Source organism: Drosophila serrata, unplaced genomic scaffold, assembly GCF_035046125.1.
Source record: "Drosophila serrata isolate PLE 108 unplaced genomic scaffold, ASM3504612v1 contig_160, whole genome shotgun sequence".
Taxonomy (NCBI): Eukaryota; Metazoa; Arthropoda; class Insecta; order Diptera; family Drosophilidae; genus Drosophila; species Drosophila serrata.
In genome coordinates, this window is record NW_028257058.1 from 763,516 (window position 1) to 784,825 (window position 21,310).

The 21,310-nt window shown below is 37.8% G+C and overlaps 2 protein-coding genes and 4 long non-coding RNA genes across 13 annotated transcripts in view; 3 read left to right on the forward strand and 3 right to left on the reverse strand.

Moving 5' to 3' along the window:
* Positions 1 to 3,150, reverse strand: part of pan (transcription factor pangolin) — a 41,390-nt gene extending 38,240 nt beyond the window's left edge. For all 7 annotated transcript variants that reach the window (XR_015270303.1, XR_015270301.1, XR_015270302.1 and 4 more), the window contains exons 1-3: positions 2,447 to 3,150; positions 1,221 to 1,507; positions 964 to 1,009 (exon numbers count right to left, since the gene is read on the reverse strand). Coding sequence is in view for 2 of the 7 variants with exons in the window: in XM_020954339.2 (XP_020809998.2) it covers positions 964 to 1,009; positions 1,221 to 1,385 (211 nt within the window). In the remaining 5 variants the exon portion in view is untranslated. The remainder of the gene's footprint in view (positions 1 to 963; positions 1,010 to 1,220; positions 1,508 to 2,446) is intronic.
* Positions 3,151 to 3,387: 237 nt separating this feature from the next.
* Positions 3,388 to 5,113, forward strand: LOC147644540 (uncharacterized). Its single transcript, XR_015270308.1, has 2 exons — positions 3,388 to 3,599; positions 3,660 to 5,113. It is a non-coding gene; the product is annotated as an uncharacterized LOC147644540 (long non-coding RNA).
* Positions 5,114 to 8,837: 3,724 nt separating this feature from the next.
* On the forward strand, positions 8,838 to 9,838 carry RpS3A (ribosomal protein S3A). 2 transcript variants are annotated; one of them, XM_086826557.1, is made up of 3 exons: positions 8,838 to 8,993; positions 9,050 to 9,201; positions 9,318 to 9,838. In XM_086826557.1, exons 1-3 carry the CDS (start codon positions 8,955 to 8,957, stop codon positions 9,781 to 9,783), a joined length of 657 nt encoding a protein of 218 aa, XP_086682683.1. In that variant the 5' UTR covers positions 8,838 to 8,954; the 3' UTR covers positions 9,784 to 9,838. The 2 variants fall into 2 exon arrangements, with proteins under 2 accessions (XP_086682683.1, XP_020809921.1); XM_020954262.2 differs by having other exon boundaries at positions 8,838 to 9,201.
* Positions 9,839 to 11,374: 1,536 nt separating this feature from the next.
* On the reverse strand, positions 11,375 to 13,125 carry LOC147644541 (uncharacterized). The gene is made up of 2 exons (XR_015270309.1): positions 12,871 to 13,125; positions 11,375 to 12,817 (listed from the first exon to the last, which is right to left on the reverse strand). It is a non-coding gene; the product is annotated as an uncharacterized LOC147644541 (long non-coding RNA).
* Positions 13,126 to 17,167: 4,042 nt separating this feature from the next.
* Positions 17,168 to 17,789, forward strand: LOC110185464 (uncharacterized). Its single transcript, XR_002319784.2, has 2 exons — positions 17,168 to 17,263; positions 17,327 to 17,789. It is a non-coding gene; the product is annotated as an uncharacterized LOC110185464 (long non-coding RNA).
* Positions 17,790 to 19,360: 1,571 nt separating this feature from the next.
* Positions 19,361 to 20,819, reverse strand: LOC110185437 (uncharacterized). The gene is made up of 3 exons (XR_015270310.1): positions 20,541 to 20,819; positions 20,366 to 20,483; positions 19,361 to 20,294 (listed from the first exon to the last, which is right to left on the reverse strand). It is a non-coding gene; the product is annotated as an uncharacterized LOC110185437 (long non-coding RNA).
* Between the last annotated feature and the right edge of the window lie 491 nt (positions 20,820 to 21,310).

Below are 21,310 nucleotides of genomic sequence, written 5' to 3' on the forward strand. Positions count from 1 at the left end.
GTGTTATATGAATATAAGTACACATTTTTTCTTTGGCGATACTTAAATATACATATATTATTTGAATCACATAATTTCCTTAAACATAAATTTCTTATTTATCTGACTTGAACGTAAAACAAGGATAATTACGGTAACGTGGCGCAAAAGTTAGGCTTAGTACAGATCTGTTTCTGTTCTGTTTCACTGTAAGAGCTTTTCTCACATACAACTATAAACAAAAAAAGCAATATATATATATGTATATATATATACATAACAAAAAAAAAGTAAAGTAGCGTATCCGACGGTGAACGATCTTCATCACCTTGTTAGCACCATGAATATTGGTGGATGTGGATCCCAAAGTTTGAGTCAACACAGAGCAGCCGGTTTTTTCGAAGCTCCACCTTCTTCCCTCTTTCATCTCGCTACGCAGTTGTCTCTCTATTAAAAACATACTCTCTTTAAGTGGACTCTCCGCTCTGCTCTGCATCTACAACTCTACGTGCAAGAACGTTATTAAGACAATGCCTCTACAACCAACACACAGATGTATACATACATAAGTATAAATGTACATACATGTATGTATATTGTTTGGACGTCGTACATCATTTGTATATTGAGAAAGATTTTATAATTTTCCAAAACAGTGATTCTTGTAAAAACGTTTTCACTTTCAAAAGTAAATCTTCTTATGATTCAAAATACAGTTTATACCATACTTTTTACAGCATTTTTTAAGCAAAACCAATATTTATTGAATTTTTATTATATTGGGTTAAATCTAGTTAGAATATTTTTTCAGAAAGGAACACAAGATTTCTTATTTTAGGTATAGCTACGTATGTATGTGAGTCTAAATGTTGTATTTTAAAAAATAAATTGTTATTGTGGCTGAAGGCAAGGCTCGATGAAAATGAACTTACATTCCTTAAATTATATATTTTAAATGTTTAGTAATTGAAAATATATACTTACTGAAGACAGGGCTGTGGTCGGCCCTAACCACTTTTTGACTCTTTTCCTATATTGAAAAAGGAAAATAATTTAACAATATTATAAAATTGAAGCAAAATAAATAAATACTACAGATGTATCCTGTCAACTGTTTATGAATTATTTTTACAAAAGTTATAGAATATTTTAAACTTATATTGATGTTTTTTAAGCGCCAAACAACCAAACAGTTCACGGGCATCCTTTCGTTAAGGTAATAATAGATTTGTTTATCTCACCTCACTTTCCGTTAAATCAATTAGGCTTGATTTCTCTTCAACTAATAAGTTTTCAGACGAAATTTTATCATCTTCACGATCCCCTTCGTCCTTGAATATTTTAACCTCGTCTGTGCTGCATAAATCATCCCCAGATGATCCATGCCTGGTGTGTGTATGCGGCATTTTTCGCTCCTTTCCCAGGTGTTTGTTTGACGACGGTTTATTAGTTTATTAACTTTACAGTAGCGAGTAACCTATATACATATGTATATCCATAACGCTGATCGAAGACACCCAGCTGAAACCTAAAAAACGGCAAACAAATAACATATTGTTGTCTTTACGATAAAATATCAATATCAAATAGATTTCATTTTGCAAATTTAAAAGAAGACAAAAAGAGATTTATTTTTGAATCCAAATTTTGTAAACACTAAATTTTCAAATATAAATTGTATTTGGTAAACTAATATTATTCTCACTCTAGAACTGCATTCTCAATAGTTTTCTTACTGAAAATGTATGTTTAATAATTTAATAAAAGGTTGCCCTTTCGTTGAGTTAGAACAAATATTTGTAATTAATTGTAATTAAGGAACTTTTATTAAAAGTGTTTTATAAAAATAGTGACTTATTGACACAGAATATTTTCAGTTTTTGCCAGAGCTTTACTATAATATAAAGTGTTATCAGTGTGACCTCGGCTGTATTCTGTGGATTGCGTTAGCTACCTGGTAAAGATCACATCGTAAGATTTTCATGGATAGGTAGGTAGTTCCAAACTACATGCTTGTTAAAGAAAAAAGGAAAAAGAAACTCCTCCATAAGGTGCAACAACAACAAAGAAATATACGCATCGGGGTCGCAAGACTAATGACACAACGAGTTTCTATTTTAAACGAAGATGATTGTGTGGATATCAACAGGTAGAGACCAAAAATACAACACAAAATATGCGTGTAAAACAGAATACAGAAAACAAATTTATTTTTTTACGCAAATAAATAAATAAATAACAAAGTAAATGCCACATCGATGTGTGTGTATAAATGGTATACATACGATCCACACGTATGATCCTCATTCTTGCATATATGTATGTATGTATACCATGAGGCGTAAAATACAGACGTAAGTATGTATACATACCAATGCAATGGAATTCTTGTGAATTTTAAAACTACGTGAGGCTTTTTTTGAGAAATTTTGATAGAAATATATATAGTTTATGTTTTGTTACTTACTTAATATTTGTGCATTAATATCCAAGCGATAAAAACACAGTATGATGTACTCTGATGTTTTTGTACATTTTGATTTTACTAAATATGATAATAATATGCCGTCGGCCACTCATGGCTTCTACAGTTTTCTTCAGTGATTGCAGACTTTTAACGACGACAACAACGTGTTGCAAAATTAGGAAAGGCAAATATTGCTGTTATTTATCTTCTTCAATTTACAAGAAAATCAATCTTGATGTACACAACAGTTGTACACATATCATTTATAAACACACACACGCACGAGTAACGAATGAATGATCGCAATCACTGGTTAGGTCGGCTCCCGATTTACACTCACATATTTATACATTTCTTGTGATATACATTCACAGTATAATTTAAAACAATGTGCATATATATACATATGTACATTAATATTTATACATCAAAGCACAAGCTGTCGTAACCACAACGGCGGCACGCACATAATAATTTTACTTTGCAACTTTTTGTACTTGTTGTTGGGATTCAATTCATTTTAAAATTATTAATTAATTTATTTTTATCAAACTGGCACGAAATTAAAGGTATATTAGTGATAAAAACTTCAATCGCGCTTAACAACAAACAGAATCGTGCCGCACATCCGCATGTTTCAAAATTTTTTTTTGAATAAAATTAGAGATGCAACCTACAGTAAGAGTAATCGATGATTTTAAAATGGGCGATATAGTCTAGATTTAGCTTGAATAAAGCTAAACTAGCAACACTGACCCAAAGCCAACTACATATGTGAAGCAGAACCGAAAATATTTTCATAACCGATGTTTCCAGAAACATCGGTTATAAGGTACGGCATGGTGAGGAGAGAAAGAGAGCAAGGGGCAAATAGTTTCAAACGGCTGTTTGTCATCCCCGTTTTAATGACCTGTACGGAAACCCGAATACAAAAATACTAGAAATGTTGATGGCGTTAGGAGATATTTGACGGCACACTATTAGTATTTCTCGAGCGGGGTGCGAAAATTAAAAAATATATCTCAATGCTCCCGGTACAGATTTATTAATCGCCATTGTCAGGTGGATAACGTGGACCATGTTGGATGCTATAGGATTTCAGTTGCCAGCCTTATCGGGACTAACCCGATAGGTACCCCGAAGGAGTACATAAGTATGGCCTCTGGTGCCGCCATGTTATTTCAAGATCGAATTATCCGATATTCTTGTACAGGTATTCCGGATTTTTATCATATTAAGAGGTCTGGGAAACTTTATTTGCCTTTACCTACATATTTAATTATATTAACTGTATCAGCTCTTCTGAATTAATCTATTCCTGACATTTTTGTTTAACAATTTTATGTGAAAAAGTTTAATTATCCGGTGGAGCATACAGTGTGACCACTGTTGCTACCATGTTCTTCGCTGAAATGGACACCGATCCACCCTTTCGCATTGCATAGTAAACCGAGCTGTCTAAAGTCTGGTACTAAAATAAGATAAATTCTCCAAGCGGCAAAACGCAATATAAAACAGAAGGAGAAAAGCCATCTCAGCTTTCACTTGGGTAGGTACTTACATAACATAAATATGGCGACCGAAAAATTTATAGCGTTTCCATATTAAAAAATAAACAGCTGTGATTTTGTAAGCAAAAAATTTAATTGCATATATTTTGAAAGTCATGATAGATACATAAAAAAAAGCTTGCATGCAGCTCTTTCCAAGCCGGCAAGTAAAGGTTGGAATTAATACGTGCATTAATGACAACGCCCATATTATCAGATTTAATTCAAACAAGAAAGGAAGCGGCACGCCGAAGTTTATATACCCTTGCAGATTGAACTTCTATGACTAGGAATCCATACCATATAAATTATATATATTTATGTTAAAAAACAATGAAGTTATACCTGCTTTCATTTCATTCCCCTATACATATTATATTTGCAGTTTTACATTCACAGATTTGCATTTTTACTCTACATCAAACGATCGTTAGTATGGCACCTATATGATATAGTGGTGTGATTTTCATAAAATTTAACACAAAAATTTAAGACTAATATAAACTGGCTATACGTCAAATTTGATGAAAATCTGTTGAAAACTGAAAAAGTTATAATTTTTAATTGTATTAATTTCTCGATCGTTCCTATGGGAGCTATATGATATAGTAGTCCGATTTTCATAAAATTTTACACAAAATTTTAGAGTATAATAAAATGGCTATATTTTAAATTTGATCTAATTCTATTGAAAACTGAAAATGTTAAACATTTTTTTGTAAAAATTTTCCGATCATTCCTATGGCAGCTATATGATATAGTCGTCTGATCTGGCCCGTTCCAACATATGTACGAGTGAGAGTATATAGAAGGCTAACTACAAAGTTTCATGCAGACAGCTTCAAAACTGAGAGACTAGTTTGCGTAGAAACGGACAGACGGACAGAAGGACAGACGGACATGGCTAGATCGACTCGGCTGTTGATCCTGATCAAGAATATATACCCTTTATATGGTCTGCCTCCTTCACTGCGTTGCAAACTTCTGACTTAAATTATAATACCCTGCAAGGGTATAAAAAGGGATTTAAAATGCGAAAATAAACTGTTATTGGGAGTCGATGTTTATTTGCCATCAGATGTATAGCGGCGAAAAATAAATAAATATTATTCCAATATCCAAACCGTTTGAATTCATTTTTAAACCACAGATCTACTATCTCAGTTTAGGTCACCTTTCCCTGATCGCTCAACTTCAGCTCGCAGGAAACCTTGTGCTAGCAAGAAAGAAAATCTTGCCCACTTTATCTTCGCAGATAAAAGAGTTCCCTCGAGGACTCCCTGCACCTCTAAATGGAGCTTAACTAGGCGGAAGACGTTGAAGACACTGCAAAAATCCTTGAGAAAAGGATCAAGGATGCAACAGAAGAAGTCTCCGCTTATCAGCCTTAAGCGTCGGCTCAGGAGGGAGTACGTGAGAACGTAGACCCAGGATCTGAGGGGGATTCTCCGCAGGCTCGAAAACAGGATCAGAAAGCTTCTCAAACCACCGGCAAAGCTCTCTTGGCAGGAAGCTGGAGAAAGCGACTCCGAATCTCGACATACACTATGCCCTCTGGAAGTTTACAAGGAGGTACTAGAGACAGGCTGCCTCGAAATTTCAGTTTAGAAAGTTGACGTCTCGTGGGCACGATCACCATGGGACCAAGCAGCAGAATGTCTGGAGAAATGATTCTGTCCCGTTGAAACCTCGTGGGTTGGCAGAGTTGAAAAGTTCACGGCCACCCTAGAAGCTCCACACCAAGTGTCCCCTCCAATCCCTCCAATCAAGTTTCCTGAATTGAAACAGAAAATTAGAAAGCTGAAGAGCCGAAAGAGTCCTGGTCCGGATGGGATTACTAATCGAATGGCGAAGCTTCTGCCAGGTCGAGCAGTCATATTGCTGGTCCTGATCTTCAACTCAAATGTGCACCTAGGATACTTCCCTCTCTCACCCCTAAAACATCGAAAATAAATATATATATCGAAATGTGGGTCCATTTTAAGACCTCGCCCTCTAATACTAGTATGAGACTAGAGATTTCATTATGGATTTTAAAGCTAATGCATTGACCATGCATAGCCGGAAAAATAGATAGATCTACATAAAATAAAGTAGATACCGATAAAATATACCGCTTTAATAAAGTAAAATTGAATTTAAATAGTACATTTGGCCAGCTCATTAGAGGTCTAAAGTGAAAATGGTCCCGCAAAATGTATTATTTTTTAGCCGCGTTCTTAAATTTATATAGATGATATATTCTGCGCGAGATATCAGACTTGGTCAGCGCTTTACAGCGGCTTTGTTTATAAAATCACCAATAAATGGGATCATTAGCTTGTCTAGTAAATGGGTAGGACGAACTCCCAGATAGGGGCACGGATAGACACGTAGACGTCAGCCTTTCTAAACGGAAACTTTGATTCAGCCCGTCTCTAGTACCTCCTTGTGAGCTTCCAGAGGGCATAATTTGTGTCCGGATTCGGAGTCGCTTCCTCCAGCTCCCTGTCAAGAGAGCTTTGCCTGTGGTTTGAGGAGCTTTCAGATCATGTTTTCGAGCCTGCGGATATGCTTCTGGCTGATAAGCGGAAGCTTCTTCTGTTGCATCCTTGATCCTTTTCTCAAGGATTTTTGCAGTGTCTTCAACGTCTTCCGCCTAGTTAAGCTCCATATAGAGGTGCAGGGAGTCCTCGAGGGAACTCTTTTACCTGCGAATGTCAGATCCTGTGGCCAAGATTTCCTTTCTTTCTAGCACAAGGTTTCCTGCGAGCTGAAGTTGAGCGATCAGGGAAAGGTGACCCAAACTGAGATAGTAGATCTGCTCAATGGTCAGTCTACAGTATTGGACTCTAAATTAAATTTGTTGCCTACAAAATCACATCTGTTTATATTTTAATATGGCATATTTTAATATGGTACCCGCCCGAGCGAAAGCTGAGATGGCTTTTCTTCTTCTCTTTTGTATTGCGTTTTGCCGCATGGAGAATATTTACCTTACTTTAGTACCAGGCTTTAGGCAGCTCCCAGATGGTTTACTTTACTTTACTTTACTTGCCTATCTCTGAGATCTCGATGCTCAGCGCACAGTTTATTGAACGACAGGTCGATACCGTGGACCATGTTGGATGCCATTGGATTTCGGTTGCCAGTTTTATCCGGGACAGACCCGATGGATACGCCAAGGGAGTACATAGGCATTCTAAACCAGTGAACTGCTATTCAACAGCAAGCGGGATATTAGCAGGATCACGGCAGTCATCACGGGACATTGGGCGATCGGTTTGCACGCCATGAAGTTGGGACTGCCATGCAATGCAATCTGTAGAAGCTTTAAGCAACCTACAGAGCAAGAGACGCTGGAACATCTGCTCTGCTTCTGCCCAGCGCTAAATCACATCAGACTTCGCCACTTTGGTGCCTACCAGATGGAGTCACTGGGAAGCATAGGAAAGCTGAAAGTTTCGGCAATCCTAGGTTTCCTTACTGTCTCTGGGTGGTACTGATAGTGAACAACAACAAAAAACAGACGGAGTGGGTCAAAAAGGAGCTTAGCTCTAATTGGAGGCCCCAGTATTGGGGCTCACCACTGAAACTTATCTACATAGGCATTGCTACTGGTGGCAACATGTTCTTTTATGAACCTGTCACCGATCTACCCGTATCGAGTTATCCGATTTTCTTGTACAGGTATTCCGAATTTTTATTAGACGCCCGGGAGCTGTCCAAGGGAGGCGCCACCGCTAGAATCTATGCCAATAGCTTTAGGAAAAATTTTAATAAAAAACCAAGCATCAAATGTTTAACGTAGCTTAAGTTTAAAAAAAGCAGAATCAACAAAGTATGACAGCAAAATTTGCCCTCCAAAAATGTTGAAAAAAAGTGGAAACAGCGATCACACTTCGAAAGAAAAAATACGGTTTGGAAAGGTGAAACTGTTTCGCAGCGGAAAAACCTAATTTTTTTAATGTTTTATCGCTCTTTTCACTAGTTATTCAGCATTTTTTGGGGGTAACCCATCGGGCTAGGCCCGATAAGGCTGGCAACTGAAATCCAATAGCATCCAACGATTAATAAATCTGTACCTGGAGCATCGAGATATTTTCGTTTTCTTTTAGGACCCCGCTCGAGAAATGTGTAGTGTGCCGTCAGGTATCTCCTAACGCCATCAACATTTCTTGTATTTTTGTATTCAGGTTTCCGTTTCGAATTATTTCTCTTGGTTGTTTGAAATTATTTGTCGGAACTAAAATGCTACAATTCTTAAAAATATTAATAAATATGTTTTGGCTTCTTGCGCTGCAAAATTAAAAAAAAAAAATTCATTTGAATGTTAATTATATATGGTTTGTTGAACATTTAATTTACGGTCTTTTGCGTACTTTAATGCATGACGAGGACTTTGGAAATACTAATAATTTATCTTCTGAATTCGACCTTTGTATTAAATCAAAATTTTGAGCAAAATAACATATGTAGGTGCGTCATTCAATATTTTAATGAAAGCATTATTTTGTCATTCTTGAACCCACTCTAATATATCAGGATAATCCCTACGGAACCATTCCTTGGCAGTGGTGGCAAAGTTCGGTGATGCCTTGCACTGCAATTTGCTTGGCCAATTGTGGAATAATTTTAATACCTTTTACCAAGCAGTTGTTTGAGGTTTACAAGACATATACATAAACATTGCGATAACTGACGCAATGAAAACAGGAGGACGTCTGACAAACTTTGGTATTGATATTGCTTTGTTAACAAACATGAATTGGCTCGTGCGTTAGGGCCTTTTTATTTTTTGATTGAGACTGCACAACACTGGTTTCCTTCTTTTGACAACTGGTTGTCAACGTGCCTCCACCTTTTCCGGTTTTATCCGTTCAACATGGCAGTCGGCAAAAATAAGGGTCTTTCCAAAGGCGGCAAGAAGGGCGGCAAGAAGAAGGTTATTGATCCATTCTCACGAAAGGACTGGTACGATGTCAAGGCCCCCAACATGTTTCAAACACGCCAAATCGGCAAAACCCTCGTGAACCGTACCCAGGGCCAGCGTATCGCTTCGGATTACCTGAAGGGTCGCGTTTTCGAGGTTTCCCTAGCTGATTTGCAAAAGGATATTGATCCCGAGCGCTCCTTCCGGAAGTTCCGTCTTATTGCCGAGGACGTGCAGGACCGCAATGTGCTCTGCAATTTCCATGGCATGGATTTGACCACTGATAAGTACAGGTCAGGTTTATGTGGTTTATACATCTATAAATATATATATATATATAATTCAATTCTTATTTATGATGCAAATATAGTGATCTCAATTAAATTAATCAAAAACAATGTTCCTTCAGGTCCATGGTTAAGAAGTGGCAAACACTGATTGAAGCTATTGTTGAGGCCAAGACCATTGATGGTTATCTCCTGCGTGTATTTTGCATTGGCTTCACCGCCAAGGATCAGCAGTCGCAGCGCAAAACTTGCTATGCTCAGCAGTCGCAAGTCCGCAAGATTCGTGCTCGTATGACTGACATTATCACCAATGAGGTCAGCGGAGCTGATCTGAAGCAACTGGTCAACAAGCTCGCTTTGGACTCGATTGCTAAGGATATTGAGAAGAACTGTCAGCGCATTTATCCCCTGCACGATGTCTTCATACGCAAAGTGAAGGTGCTGAAGAAGCCCCGTTTCGATGTCTCGAAGCTTTTGGAACTGCACGGTGATGGTGGCGGCAAGTCCACTGAAGCTGTAGTTTCCACCGAGGGAGCCGTCATCGATCGTCCCGAGGGCTATGAGCCACCAGTCCAGGAAGCTGTCTAGAATTGCTTTTCATATGTGTTGCTGCTAAAAGAAATACACATCTAATCCACACAAATAGGAAAGTGTTTTCGTTTATTTTTGTAGTAAGTACTTTGGGATTTCTACTTTATATATTTAGGTTACAAGATTGATCGCTCGAAGCAGTATACAGTGTGAGTTTAAAAAATTTCCCATAATAGATAAGCCATTCTTAACATTTTTAAATTTCAGGAAGAAGACAGCGGATCGAAATCGAGGCCATTTCTACATTTTGGTATGTATATTAATGTCAATTAATATTAATAATATAACAAGAGTGGCGTATGCATTTTTGGAGCTCCAATTATGCATCTCGATTTTTGAGTGCGAACTCTTGCCAAACGTTTTTATATAAAAATATGAAGTTTTGTTTTATGTGATGAACTTTTATTTTTCGTCTCTTATTATATGTGATGAAGATATTGTTTCTGAAACCCACTTTTAATTTACTTATATATAAACTTATTGAAAATGTTATAATCTAACAAACTAATTGTTTATTTTTTTTTTGCTTTTTAAGGTGAAGGCGACAGACGAATACATGCTGAACGTGCTAAAGTACACTACAGATGTACACCCAGATGTGAAAAGAGCCTAAACGTTAAGTCATTTTTATACCCTCTCAGGATATTATTATTTTTAGTCGGAAATTGGCAACGCAGTGGAGACATTTTCGACACTAAAGTATTTTACATACTACGCAAACTAGTCCTTGCAGTTAGTATATATACTCTCACTAGTTTATACTTGAATGTCGGAAAGGGCCGAATCGGACGACTTTATTATTCAGATGCCGGAACATTTGTATACCCTTGCCGGGTATTATAATTTCAGTCAAGTCACCTCCGACTATATATAGTATATATATTCTTGATCAGCATCAACAACAGAGTTGATCTAGGCATGTCTGTCTGTTCGTTTCTACGCAAGCTAGTCGCTAAGTTTTAAAGCTATCTGAAAAAACTTTGCAGTTAGTCTCCAAATTTTCCGATTTTCATAACTTAATATCGAAATGGAATAAGTTTAAAAGGCTACATCTTCAATTTGATGAAAATCTGAAAAAGGTTTAATTTTTAAGTGTATTAATTTCTCGATCGTTCTTATGGCAGCCATATGACATAATAGTCCGCTTTTTATAAAATTAAAAAAAAAAATAGAATAATATAAAACGGCTATATCTTAAATTTAATGAAAATCTGTTGAAAACTAAAAAAGATAATTTTTTTTTAGAAATTTTTTGTTACGAGTGAGATTGTATAGAAGTTTCGTTTAGATAACTTTAAACTAGTTGACGTTGAAACGGACAGACGGACATGGCAAGATCGAGTCGGTTGTTGATCCTGATCAAGAATATATATACTTTATATGGTCGGAAATGTCTTGATCTCTGCGTTGCAAATTTCTGACTAAAGTTATAATATCCTGCAAGAGTATAAGAAGATATTAATTAGAACTTAATTTTTTTGGTTACTTAGTTATTAAAAATAATAATAATAATAAAAATGTACTCTGTTTCAGTTACTGTTACTATTTCATTTTTCCTTTGTGTTTTTAATTAAATAAAAATGAAAAATTGCGTCTATTCAGTTTAATATTTTCCATTTCAATCTTTTTGTGCTTCAAGTTCGGATATATTGACACATTTAAAAAAGAAGTGCAACCAAACAATACTGAACATATTTGGAAGACCGTCTATTTCTGTTTTCAGTGATTTTATTGCCTGACAATGAAATACCCTTTCCGCGGCGGAACTGCTTGCAGGTATGGCATGAAATGCAGAGGCTAGCTTCGACCATTCAGTTCGTAAGTTTTTCATCACTTGATAGCTTCAACATTTTCGCTATTGGGTACCCTTTTCCTTGCAGTACCTGTCTATTTCGTCTAGTGCGGTTTTTTCAATCTTAGCATTAAGTGGCAACTAAATTCGGAAAAAGGTAAGCTTTTTGTGTTTAAGTTATTAGAACTATGTGGGCTTTTTGGATTGCGTGAACAACTTTTAGTATTTGTTTAAGAGCTATTGTAGGTTTCAATATGATCTGCACACAATAAATTGATTTCAATCAGGCAATTCTTGAATCTGTGGTGCAGGTGCCTTATGCCGTACACTATCATTTTTCTTCCACATTTCGTCGAATAATTTGTTTTCCAATAAGGCAACCGATGAAAAATCCTCAATATTTTTACAATATTTAAACATTTTGAAAATTGATGCCATGACGGAACACAATGACGGAGAGCTGCAAGTTTGTAGTTTGTTGAGTCTTCAAAACACCCGAGTATTTTTTACTTAATTTATTTAGCATTTGGTATTCTTTTTCACCGGTTGCTTATTCCTTCTTTCGTCACATGTGCGAGTACCATCGGCACCGGCCAACGAAAAGTACCTGGTGTAAGAAGCATAAGAACAATCTGTTAATACAAGATGAGTTTATTTTATTTAAAATAGTCTTCTTCTGCTTTGTCGAACGAGTTTTTCAGCTCGTTGCCCGATATGGCCGCCAGTATGCCGGTGCAAGCCTTTTGAATGGTCTCTACGTCTGCAATACGCTTTCCTTACATCGGCAAATGCATTTTTCCGAAAAGGTAGAAGTCGCACGGTGCCATATGTTGATGGTCTATGGTTGATGGTTAAAATGTGATTTTCAAACAGTCAAATAGTCGGACACAAGCGTCGATCGCCAACGCCAACTTCCATCTTCGCGATATTCGGGCCGAACATGTCGAATACGGCGCACCAAACGCTTCAAAACTCCAAGATAGAATACCGCATACCGAATACCGGCCGTTTTGGCAAATTCTTTGTGGAGAATACCGTTGGAATCATAAAAACAAATCAGCATTGTCTTCACTTTTGATTGATTTGGGTTTCGGCTCGTCCGGCGCCTTCCATTCAGCACTCTGGCGTTTCGTTTCGGGATCATATTGAAATCACCATTTTTTGCCACCAATCACAATCTTGTAAAGGAAGTTCGGGTCTTTTTTTACCTCTTTAATGATGTCCTTTGAATGTTGAATTCTGAGGAATTTTTGGACGTCAGTCAATTTGTGCGGAACTAACCGTGCACATACCTTTTGTAAGCCCAAATGTTCGGTCAAAATGCGATAAATCGATGATTTGGAGATGTTCAATTCTATTTCAATGATGATTTCGGCTGATTTTTTATGAATTCACGCACAGTTTCGATGGAATTTTCGGTGATAACGGATTTTGGTTGTCCCACATGTTCATCGTCATTTACGTCTTCACGATCACTTTAAAAACGTTAAATCCACTCGTGCACTCTGCTACGGGATAGGCAATCATCGCCATAAACTTGTTTCATCAATTGAAACGTTTCGGTAAAAGTTTTACCAATTTTAAAACAAAATTTAATGTTGGGTCTTTGTTCGAAGCTCATTTTCGCATCGATGACAAAAACATGCCGACACTTAAAATGCAACAACCTCACTTCCAATAGATGAAATGTCATGAAATTTTTACTGGAAGTCGATAAACGATAGCAGATTCTAACGCACCAGTTGACATATAGATGGCGGTACTAGAGGGCGCTAGATTCAAAAAGTACTGTTTACATTGGAACTCACCTTGTATGTGATCCGATGCTATAAATATATGAGCATGAATAGAGTGGTCAAAAGTGACACTCTTGTGGTTCTTCGCTTCCCACACAATCCATCCGTGTGAAACAGTTGGTATTTTTCGCAGATGTGAAACTCCGATTCCCACAGAGCTACATCTCCATTCGAACAGCTGTGGCACATCCAAAACGTAACATAACTGCTTAAAGTACCTTTGACGGAATAAGTTAACAACTATTTTGGAAAGTTCAACAAAAAAAATTCAAATAGCGTCATTTAATGTTGGCTCTATATTAAAATGAATTAGAATTAGAACAAGACGCATTCCATATTTCATTCGTTCCTTGCCATCTTTGTTTACATTTCCGTAGTGGTCAAATTTTTACCGACAAGAATAATTCAGTGTTGCACCGAAAAACTATTGCCTAACTATCGTCAAAACAAGTCCATAAAATTCGGATGGAAAAAGGATGAGAAATTTCGGAACGGAAAAACTATGGACCATCCGTTCAACGGATAGAGGAAGGCAAATGGATCTCTGTGTGAAGACCCTCCGAACTGAGAGTTTTGGCATTGATCTGTTGTTTTTAAAGTGTGATAATAGATGAAAAATAATCCGTTTTTTAAATATAATTTATGAACGACGCAAACGGGCTTAAAGACGTTTTACAAGTGAAGGGGAAAAGAGGTTAGCCCTTTCTTCATCACTTACAAACTGTTATAGAAAAGGGCATTTAGGTTCTATGAGTTCTCCATATTTAATATTTATTGTCAGTCTAAAATAGTTGAGCCTGGTTCTTTTTGATTAAAAATGTATTTGAAAATTATCTATTCTTAGTGCCTAAGGACAGGAGAGTCTGCCAGTCCCTGCGAACAGCCCGGAAAACAAGGAAGGTAGTACACAGTTTTCTAGAAGTGTGATCATGGCATCATGGTGTCGACGTTTCATATCCAATTTCAAAGAACATGACGACGCTCTCCAGGACTTTATCAGATAAGGAAAAAATTCGAATGGAAGAAAAATTACCAGAAATCATTTGACAGTCTAAAAAATCCTGAATAATGTGCTAGTTCAAGGTACCATTTCGGAAAGAAATTAATATCAGTGGAAGACGTGTTATTAGAGACATTCGGATAGAAAGGGCCGACGGGGACAAGAGACACCTGCGTGACAGAAGAAGTCAAACAGGTACTTGCGGAAAACCATCACATGGCAAAAGCCGGCCAATTAGGGACTTTTAAAACGATGAGAAAGGTAAAAAACTCGGAATAGATCTGCGGTTACCGATAAACCTCGATTACGAGAGTAATGGAACCGGCGGCGATGACGGAAGGAACGCGAAAGGGGTAAAGATGGAACAGCGCTCAACAGCCCAGGAGGAGGGCATAGCACCCCCAGCCAAAGTAACGGTTGCTCAAACAGCAGAAGGAAAGTTGAAGATATCGCTCGCTGCGCGGGAGCCGGATGGAGGTCGCGCCGAAGCATGGTCGTCGATACCGAATCGGGCAGAAGCGCCAAAGACAACACCGATCGGGCAGCAGTACTACGCACCATGCTCATGCACCTAAAATAATGAGCAGTAGGAGTTCGACCTGGTAATACAAGGAATCTAAACGTAGTAGTCTACCTCTCAGTTCGGTTTACGGATCCATAGCAACTTTTAGGCCATATCTCGACCTTCTCACTTTGATAGTGCTCAGGGCCTTTGATTTGGATGGCTTTAGATCCCTTAAACCATTGGAAGTCCTCAGGGGCTTTTAAACTATTCTTACCTTAAAAGACTCCGGCATGCGATTCGCATACCCAGGTCCCGACCTGAAGCAGACATCGCCGCGACTCATTGTTCGAACCATTAAAAGTTAAGATTATCATTACTGCCTAATTACCCCCACGTTATATCCTGGGACCTTTTCGGTATCTTTTCCATCAAGCATACCTGAACAAAATTAAATATCTGTGACAAATCCTGGCCATCTATGAGCCACCCGAGCACTGACCGATCGTTCCAAACCTTGCCCGAATCCTTGCAAAGACAAATTTCCAAATTCCACTAGGCGTTGTGCTGCCCTTCCTGCAGTCGGTTACGCGTGGATATTTAGGGGTTCAATTCCGGGGTTGACTGCATACAGCAGTGTCGGACGCACTACCGATATGTTAACCCAGTGCATAAAAGTGGGGTAGAGACCCAACGTGCTGCTAAGCATCTATTTCGATGTGTATATTATATATGTATATATGTATATGTATATGTATATGTATATTATTTTATTATCTCCCTGGCTGCTGTTTCTGTAACCGAGCTGAGGGCCGATGGACAGACTCTAGTAAAACTATGCTTACGTCGTCTGCATAACCTGTTATCTTTGCTCTGGAATCTCTTGATCAGCAGATTCCATAGGATTTCGAAAGGGCCACACCTTGTGGCGTGACTCTGTTTGCTCCCTTCCATTTTACTCACCTACAACTTAGAATGTTCCTTATCCAAGTGGCTTCTTCTAGATGATTGTAGATCTGTTGGGAGATGGCCTTGTGCGCGTTGCCATCGGTGGTCCCTGTAGATCCTGAAAAGTTCGCTTGCATTAAAACTGTTAGGTCCTTTGAGCTTGCATTGCAATGTTCCCTTAACCTGGCAAACCACCTGAAGACGGCATATTAGCCTCCTTTCCAGTATATACTCGAGGGGTTTCACTGTCAGCAGTACGTGGTGGTTGCCTATCTAGCCATACAGCAGGCGTTTGATAGGATGTGGCATGCAGTGCTACTTTGCTAGCTCAATCTGTTAATTAACCCGCAAATATTCGAAATGGTAAGGAGCTTTCTCTCTGACAGGACGTTCAAGGTGGCCCAGTATGGAACCCTATCCTCTCAAAGGTTGATCAAAGCTGGAGTTCCTCAAGGAAGCGCCCTGGACCGACGTTGTACACCTTGTTTACCCACGATACGACAAAGCAGGTCAGGGAGTATAAGTATAAGGTCAAATGGACTCCCGATTAACCTTCGTCTAGCATACAAGTACAGTATGGAGCTTAATGGAGGATAAGGCCAGAAGGCTGCTGAAGGCAAATACTCACCTAAGGTCCGTATATACAATTCCATACTTGCACCCACCTCGTATTGGGGTCAAAACTAATCTGAGTCTCATCCAGGTATTCCACAACAAGTTCTTTTGGAGAATTACTGGTGCTGAGTGGTTCATCCGTAACGTAGACACAGCGAGAGATCTTAAAGTTCCCTTGATTGGTAACATAATCAATGAGCAAGTCAAAAACTATGGGAATAAGCTAATATCAGACCCAAATATCCTTGCCAGAAGACTTGAGTCTCGGCGGACTAGGCGAATACTTAAAAGAATTCATCCCTCGTACCTTGTAAGGAGAAAGATTTATTAAAATCAGTTTTAACTCCCTGACACTTCCTCCACCCAATTAACCAATTTTAACCCTGACACTTTTGTAAGTTTCCATTAGATCTTCTCTAAATCGCTTGCACGAATTAGGTACATTTTTCGAAGACTCCTGCTGTGTAAAAAATAAATTTCCAAGTACGACTATAACGATTTTTCCATTTAAATGTGGAATTTGGTAATGTAAAATTTATAAGATAATTAGAAAAAATATTATGTTTATGTTTCTTTATGCGTTCGAGTTTTTATAATCTTTAAAAATTGAAAATTTGATGCAAAAGTTTGTACACTCTTGCAGGTTGCAAATCGATCCCTACATTCACCTATACTTATTATATTAACATCTAATGTAGCATTTACTACAAACCAATATATCAAGTAGTCGTTTCCTAACATTTCAATTGGAAACAATAATATAAATAAAGTGTATTGTGAACCTTTTTGTTGAACTTCAACAGCAGGCATTTGTCTTTAAGGTGGTAAGTTGAAATGTCTTAATGTGGATTGTGCATTTGAGGTTTAATTCAACAATCTGTCCGTAGTCAAAAATGCCTAATTGACGACGTGCGAACATCGGCCGCCGCACAAGGCATGCAAAACAAGAAACAAGTGTATTCACACAACTTTAGCGAAGAAAGGCAAAATATAATAGAAGAAAATGCCATATTGAGACAAAGCGTGAGCACAAGAGGATCATTGGCATCATAATATCGCTTGGCATTCCAATATGATCCCACTGCGAACTACAGTGATTATGAAAATTTGGATATTGGACCAAATACCCCTATATTCTGATATTGCAATGCGTTAAAGTTCAAAAGAGAAACGGCTGAATTGTGTTGCGCAAGTGGAAAAATCAAACTGGATCCATTACTTACACCACCACAGCCACTGAAACCATTGTGAAGTGATCCTGATTCCAGCTATTTCCTTCAACACATCCTTAAATACAATAACTGCTTCGCATGACTTCCTTTGAAGCTAAAATATATTAGGTAAAAATTACACCGTATTCTTCAAAAAAGTTATTGTTTGCAATTACAAATACAAAGACAAATATATCATTGTCGCGGATGCACGGTGCTAACACCAGTTGAACTGCATCAATTTCTGCGAAGATATTCGTCGATGGTGAATCAGCTGAATGTGCGATGCAATATATAAAATATATATATGCGATATATATATAAAAGTATATATTTTTGATTAGGAGCCGCAGGCGAGTAGATCTAGCCATGTCCGTCTATCCGTCCGTTTCCACGCAAACTAGTCTCTCTGTATCAAAGCTATCTAAATGAAACTTTGCAGGTACTGGCCGGATCAAACGACTATATTATATAGCTGCCATAGGAACAATCGGAAAATTGTTATAAAAAAAAATATAACTCAGGTTTCCACCGGATTTTCATCAATTTATATAAATACTAGGAAACCCGGCGAACTCTGTTTCGCTACCAGATGGCTTCGTTTTATGTAACATTTCGTTTGGTGATTAAAAGAAGAACAAATTTATTTCATTTCACAACGGTAATGAATTTATTTCGATTACAAAAAGCGTTCTAGTTGTCCGCAAATTATCCATTTCAGTTCAGTGCTCGTTGGTAAACCACATTTTTATTTTTTGGTCTGTCGTTAACACAAACAAAGAGGATGGTTTCCAAACTCGTGAACACGCAACGTATAACTGCCCATGTGAAAAACAATGATTTTCTAAATTTATTCCGCAAACACTAAGCGATTGGCCTTACGCCTTTAAAAGGAGAACTGAAAATTGCAATCGTTTAAAGTCAAACGGAAGATCAGTCGGAATCATTGGTATTCGAGGAATACATACATGTTCACCCGCCTCCTTTCCGTTAATTCTGGTTGCTTCAAATTCGGCATAAGTCTTTTTACCGACAGTCGAATACCGTTGCAAAGTCGTGGTGGATTCAAATTACGAAATATCATAATAACTGTGCCAACTTTGCAAGTTGCAAGTTACATATGTGGTGGAAATCTTGGTAACTCCAAAGAGTTCAAAAACTCCGTCGGATAATTTACTACATAATCGGGATATGTTATGGCATCAACGAATTTGTATGTCACCAAATCGCCAGCAATTTTTAATTGAATGGTGAAATTCAGTCCGTCTCCATCATTATTCTTTGCGGCAAGAATTGCTCGTTGACCTAACCAAGCTTAATTCTGATAATTCTCACTAATGTTTGGGAAAACATTTTCAATAAGAGCTAATTGAGAGGCTACAAATCGGCTAAAGTCGTTGGTAAGAGTAATTAATCCAGATGTCGCATAAACTGTGACTTTTCCGTTTCCAACAGCTAACAATTGTTTGAAAAATTGTGCAGCACATTGATCATTTTGAAGTTGAACTCTCATATTAGTGTTTAGCGATAATGTTTTTACGTTATTCCATAAAGGTGATGCCTTCAGGCAAGCATTCCATTCATCTGCAGGCGTTCCACAGGAAATTACTGCCAACGTCTGCCTGAAATCGCCTGCCAACAATATCATCAAGCCTCGAAAGATGTTGTTATTTTGCCGAAAATCCTTCGTTGTGAAGATCAGTGCTTTCTTATGTTTGGATGGTAACTTAACTTGAGTGGTAACTTAAACGCAGAATGTGAAGTACGACCGTCATCTAGAAGAGTCGCCACAATGACAATAATCGCTACAGTGCTTCATTAGTACTGACGTATTTGTCCATTTAGAATTTGCTGATTTTGGCATTCGCATTTTGCAACGCAATACCAATAACACAGCCAGGTCGCTGCCTTTTGTGACGTACTTGCACAAATATTTGATTGATTTGCCCGAATGTCAACTCTTAACGATTGCATGTTTTTCGAAAATTCGTGATAGCAGAGGGCAATTTGGTACAATGAATTCATTTCCAATCTCAATATCTTGACCTCACGGTCCATGCACCATCTGTTTGCTTTTATGATGTTATCCACTTCATTTGAATGTAATTTGTTCAGCAACCAAATTAGGATATGAGTATGCGGTAGTCCACGCTTCTACCATTCCACCGAGTACATATAACAACGTGTGTCACCAAAAACTTGATACTTAGTAATCACTTCCATCATAACTGTTTTTGTCTGAAATACTCTGGAGCTATGTCATGGCAATCATGCAGTTTTTGACCCGATTCCAACTCACGTTCAATTTCCGTCCACTTCGTATTGCATGTGAACGCAATAAATAAATCCGGAGTTCCATAATTTCGCACATACGTCATAGCGTCTTGAGCGTATTGGTGCATGTGGCGTTGGCTTACGATATAAGATTATTGGAGAATCGTCAGACGTTCAATATTCTGAATATCACTATCTGAATGAATTGCATCACGCAGGTGACTGAATCGGATGAACGCGAAACGTTTGCTGTCGATAGTGAATTGCTGGAACAGCCAACGGTACTTCAGAATGACATTCTCATGTGTACGAATCATCATACGATACGCAGAGTAATTCATTGCGCTTAGATTTTTATTCGTTGATACGCCTGAAAATGCAACATTAAATGAATTGGTAATGGAAACCAATAATAGCAATATTAGTATGTAAATATTGTACCTGTAATTGGATCGAACATATTTAACATGTTCTTGCCAATAAAAGATTGAATATTGAAATGCATGATATTGCTTTCTCGCTGAACGAAAATGTCTCGCGATTTATTTTGGATCGCCAACTATAATTGCAGCAACATCAGTAACGGTGGATGCATTCAATACGGTGTAACTTTTACCTTGAAATGAATGAAATTAGCTCCAAAGGAAGTTGTGCGAAAGCACTTATTGTATTTAAGGATGTGTTGAAATGGCTGGAATCTGGATCACTTCCATCGAACAATGGTTTCCGTGGCACTGGTGGTGTCAGTAATGGATCCACATTGCAATATCAGCATAAATGCACGATACACATAATAAACACATTTTAACTTTTCACCTTAAAGACAAATGCCTGCTGTTGAAGTTCAACAAAAATTTTCACAATACTTATACAACAATACTTTATTTTGGATTTGTTTCCAATTGAAATGTTAGTAAACGACTACTTGATATATTAGTTTGTAATAAATGCTATATATCAGAGATGGATTTCCCGCTTCTCTGTTGAAGTTTTAATAAATCTTTCTCCTTAGAAGGTACGAGGGATGAATTCTTTTAATTATTCGCCTAGTCCGCCGAGACTCAAGTCTTCTGGCAAGGATATTTGGGTCTGATATTAGCTTATTCCCATAGTTTTTGACTTGCTCATTGATTATGTCACCAATCAAGGGAACTTTAAGATCTCTCGCTGTGTCTACGTTACGGATGAACCACTCAGCACCAGTAATTCTCCAAAAGAACTTGTTGTGGAATACCTGGATGAGACTCAGATTAATTTTGACCCCAATACGAAGTGGGTGCAAGTATGGAATTGTATATTTGAGTATTTGCCTTCAGCAGCCTTCTGGCCTTATCCTCCATTAAGCTCCATACTGTACTTGTATGCTAGACGAAGGTTAATCGGGAG

Bases quoted from the DNA above. Each gene is read 5' to 3' on its own strand.
- RpS3A (XM_020954262.2), top strand. From the start codon at position 8,861: ATGGCAGTCGGCAAAAATAAGGGTCTTTCCAAAGGCGGCAAGAAGGGC. The intron at 9,202-9,317 runs GTCAGGTTTATG...ATGTTCCTTCAG, and splicing joins TTGACCACTGATAAGTACAG to GTCCATGGTTAAGAAGTGGC.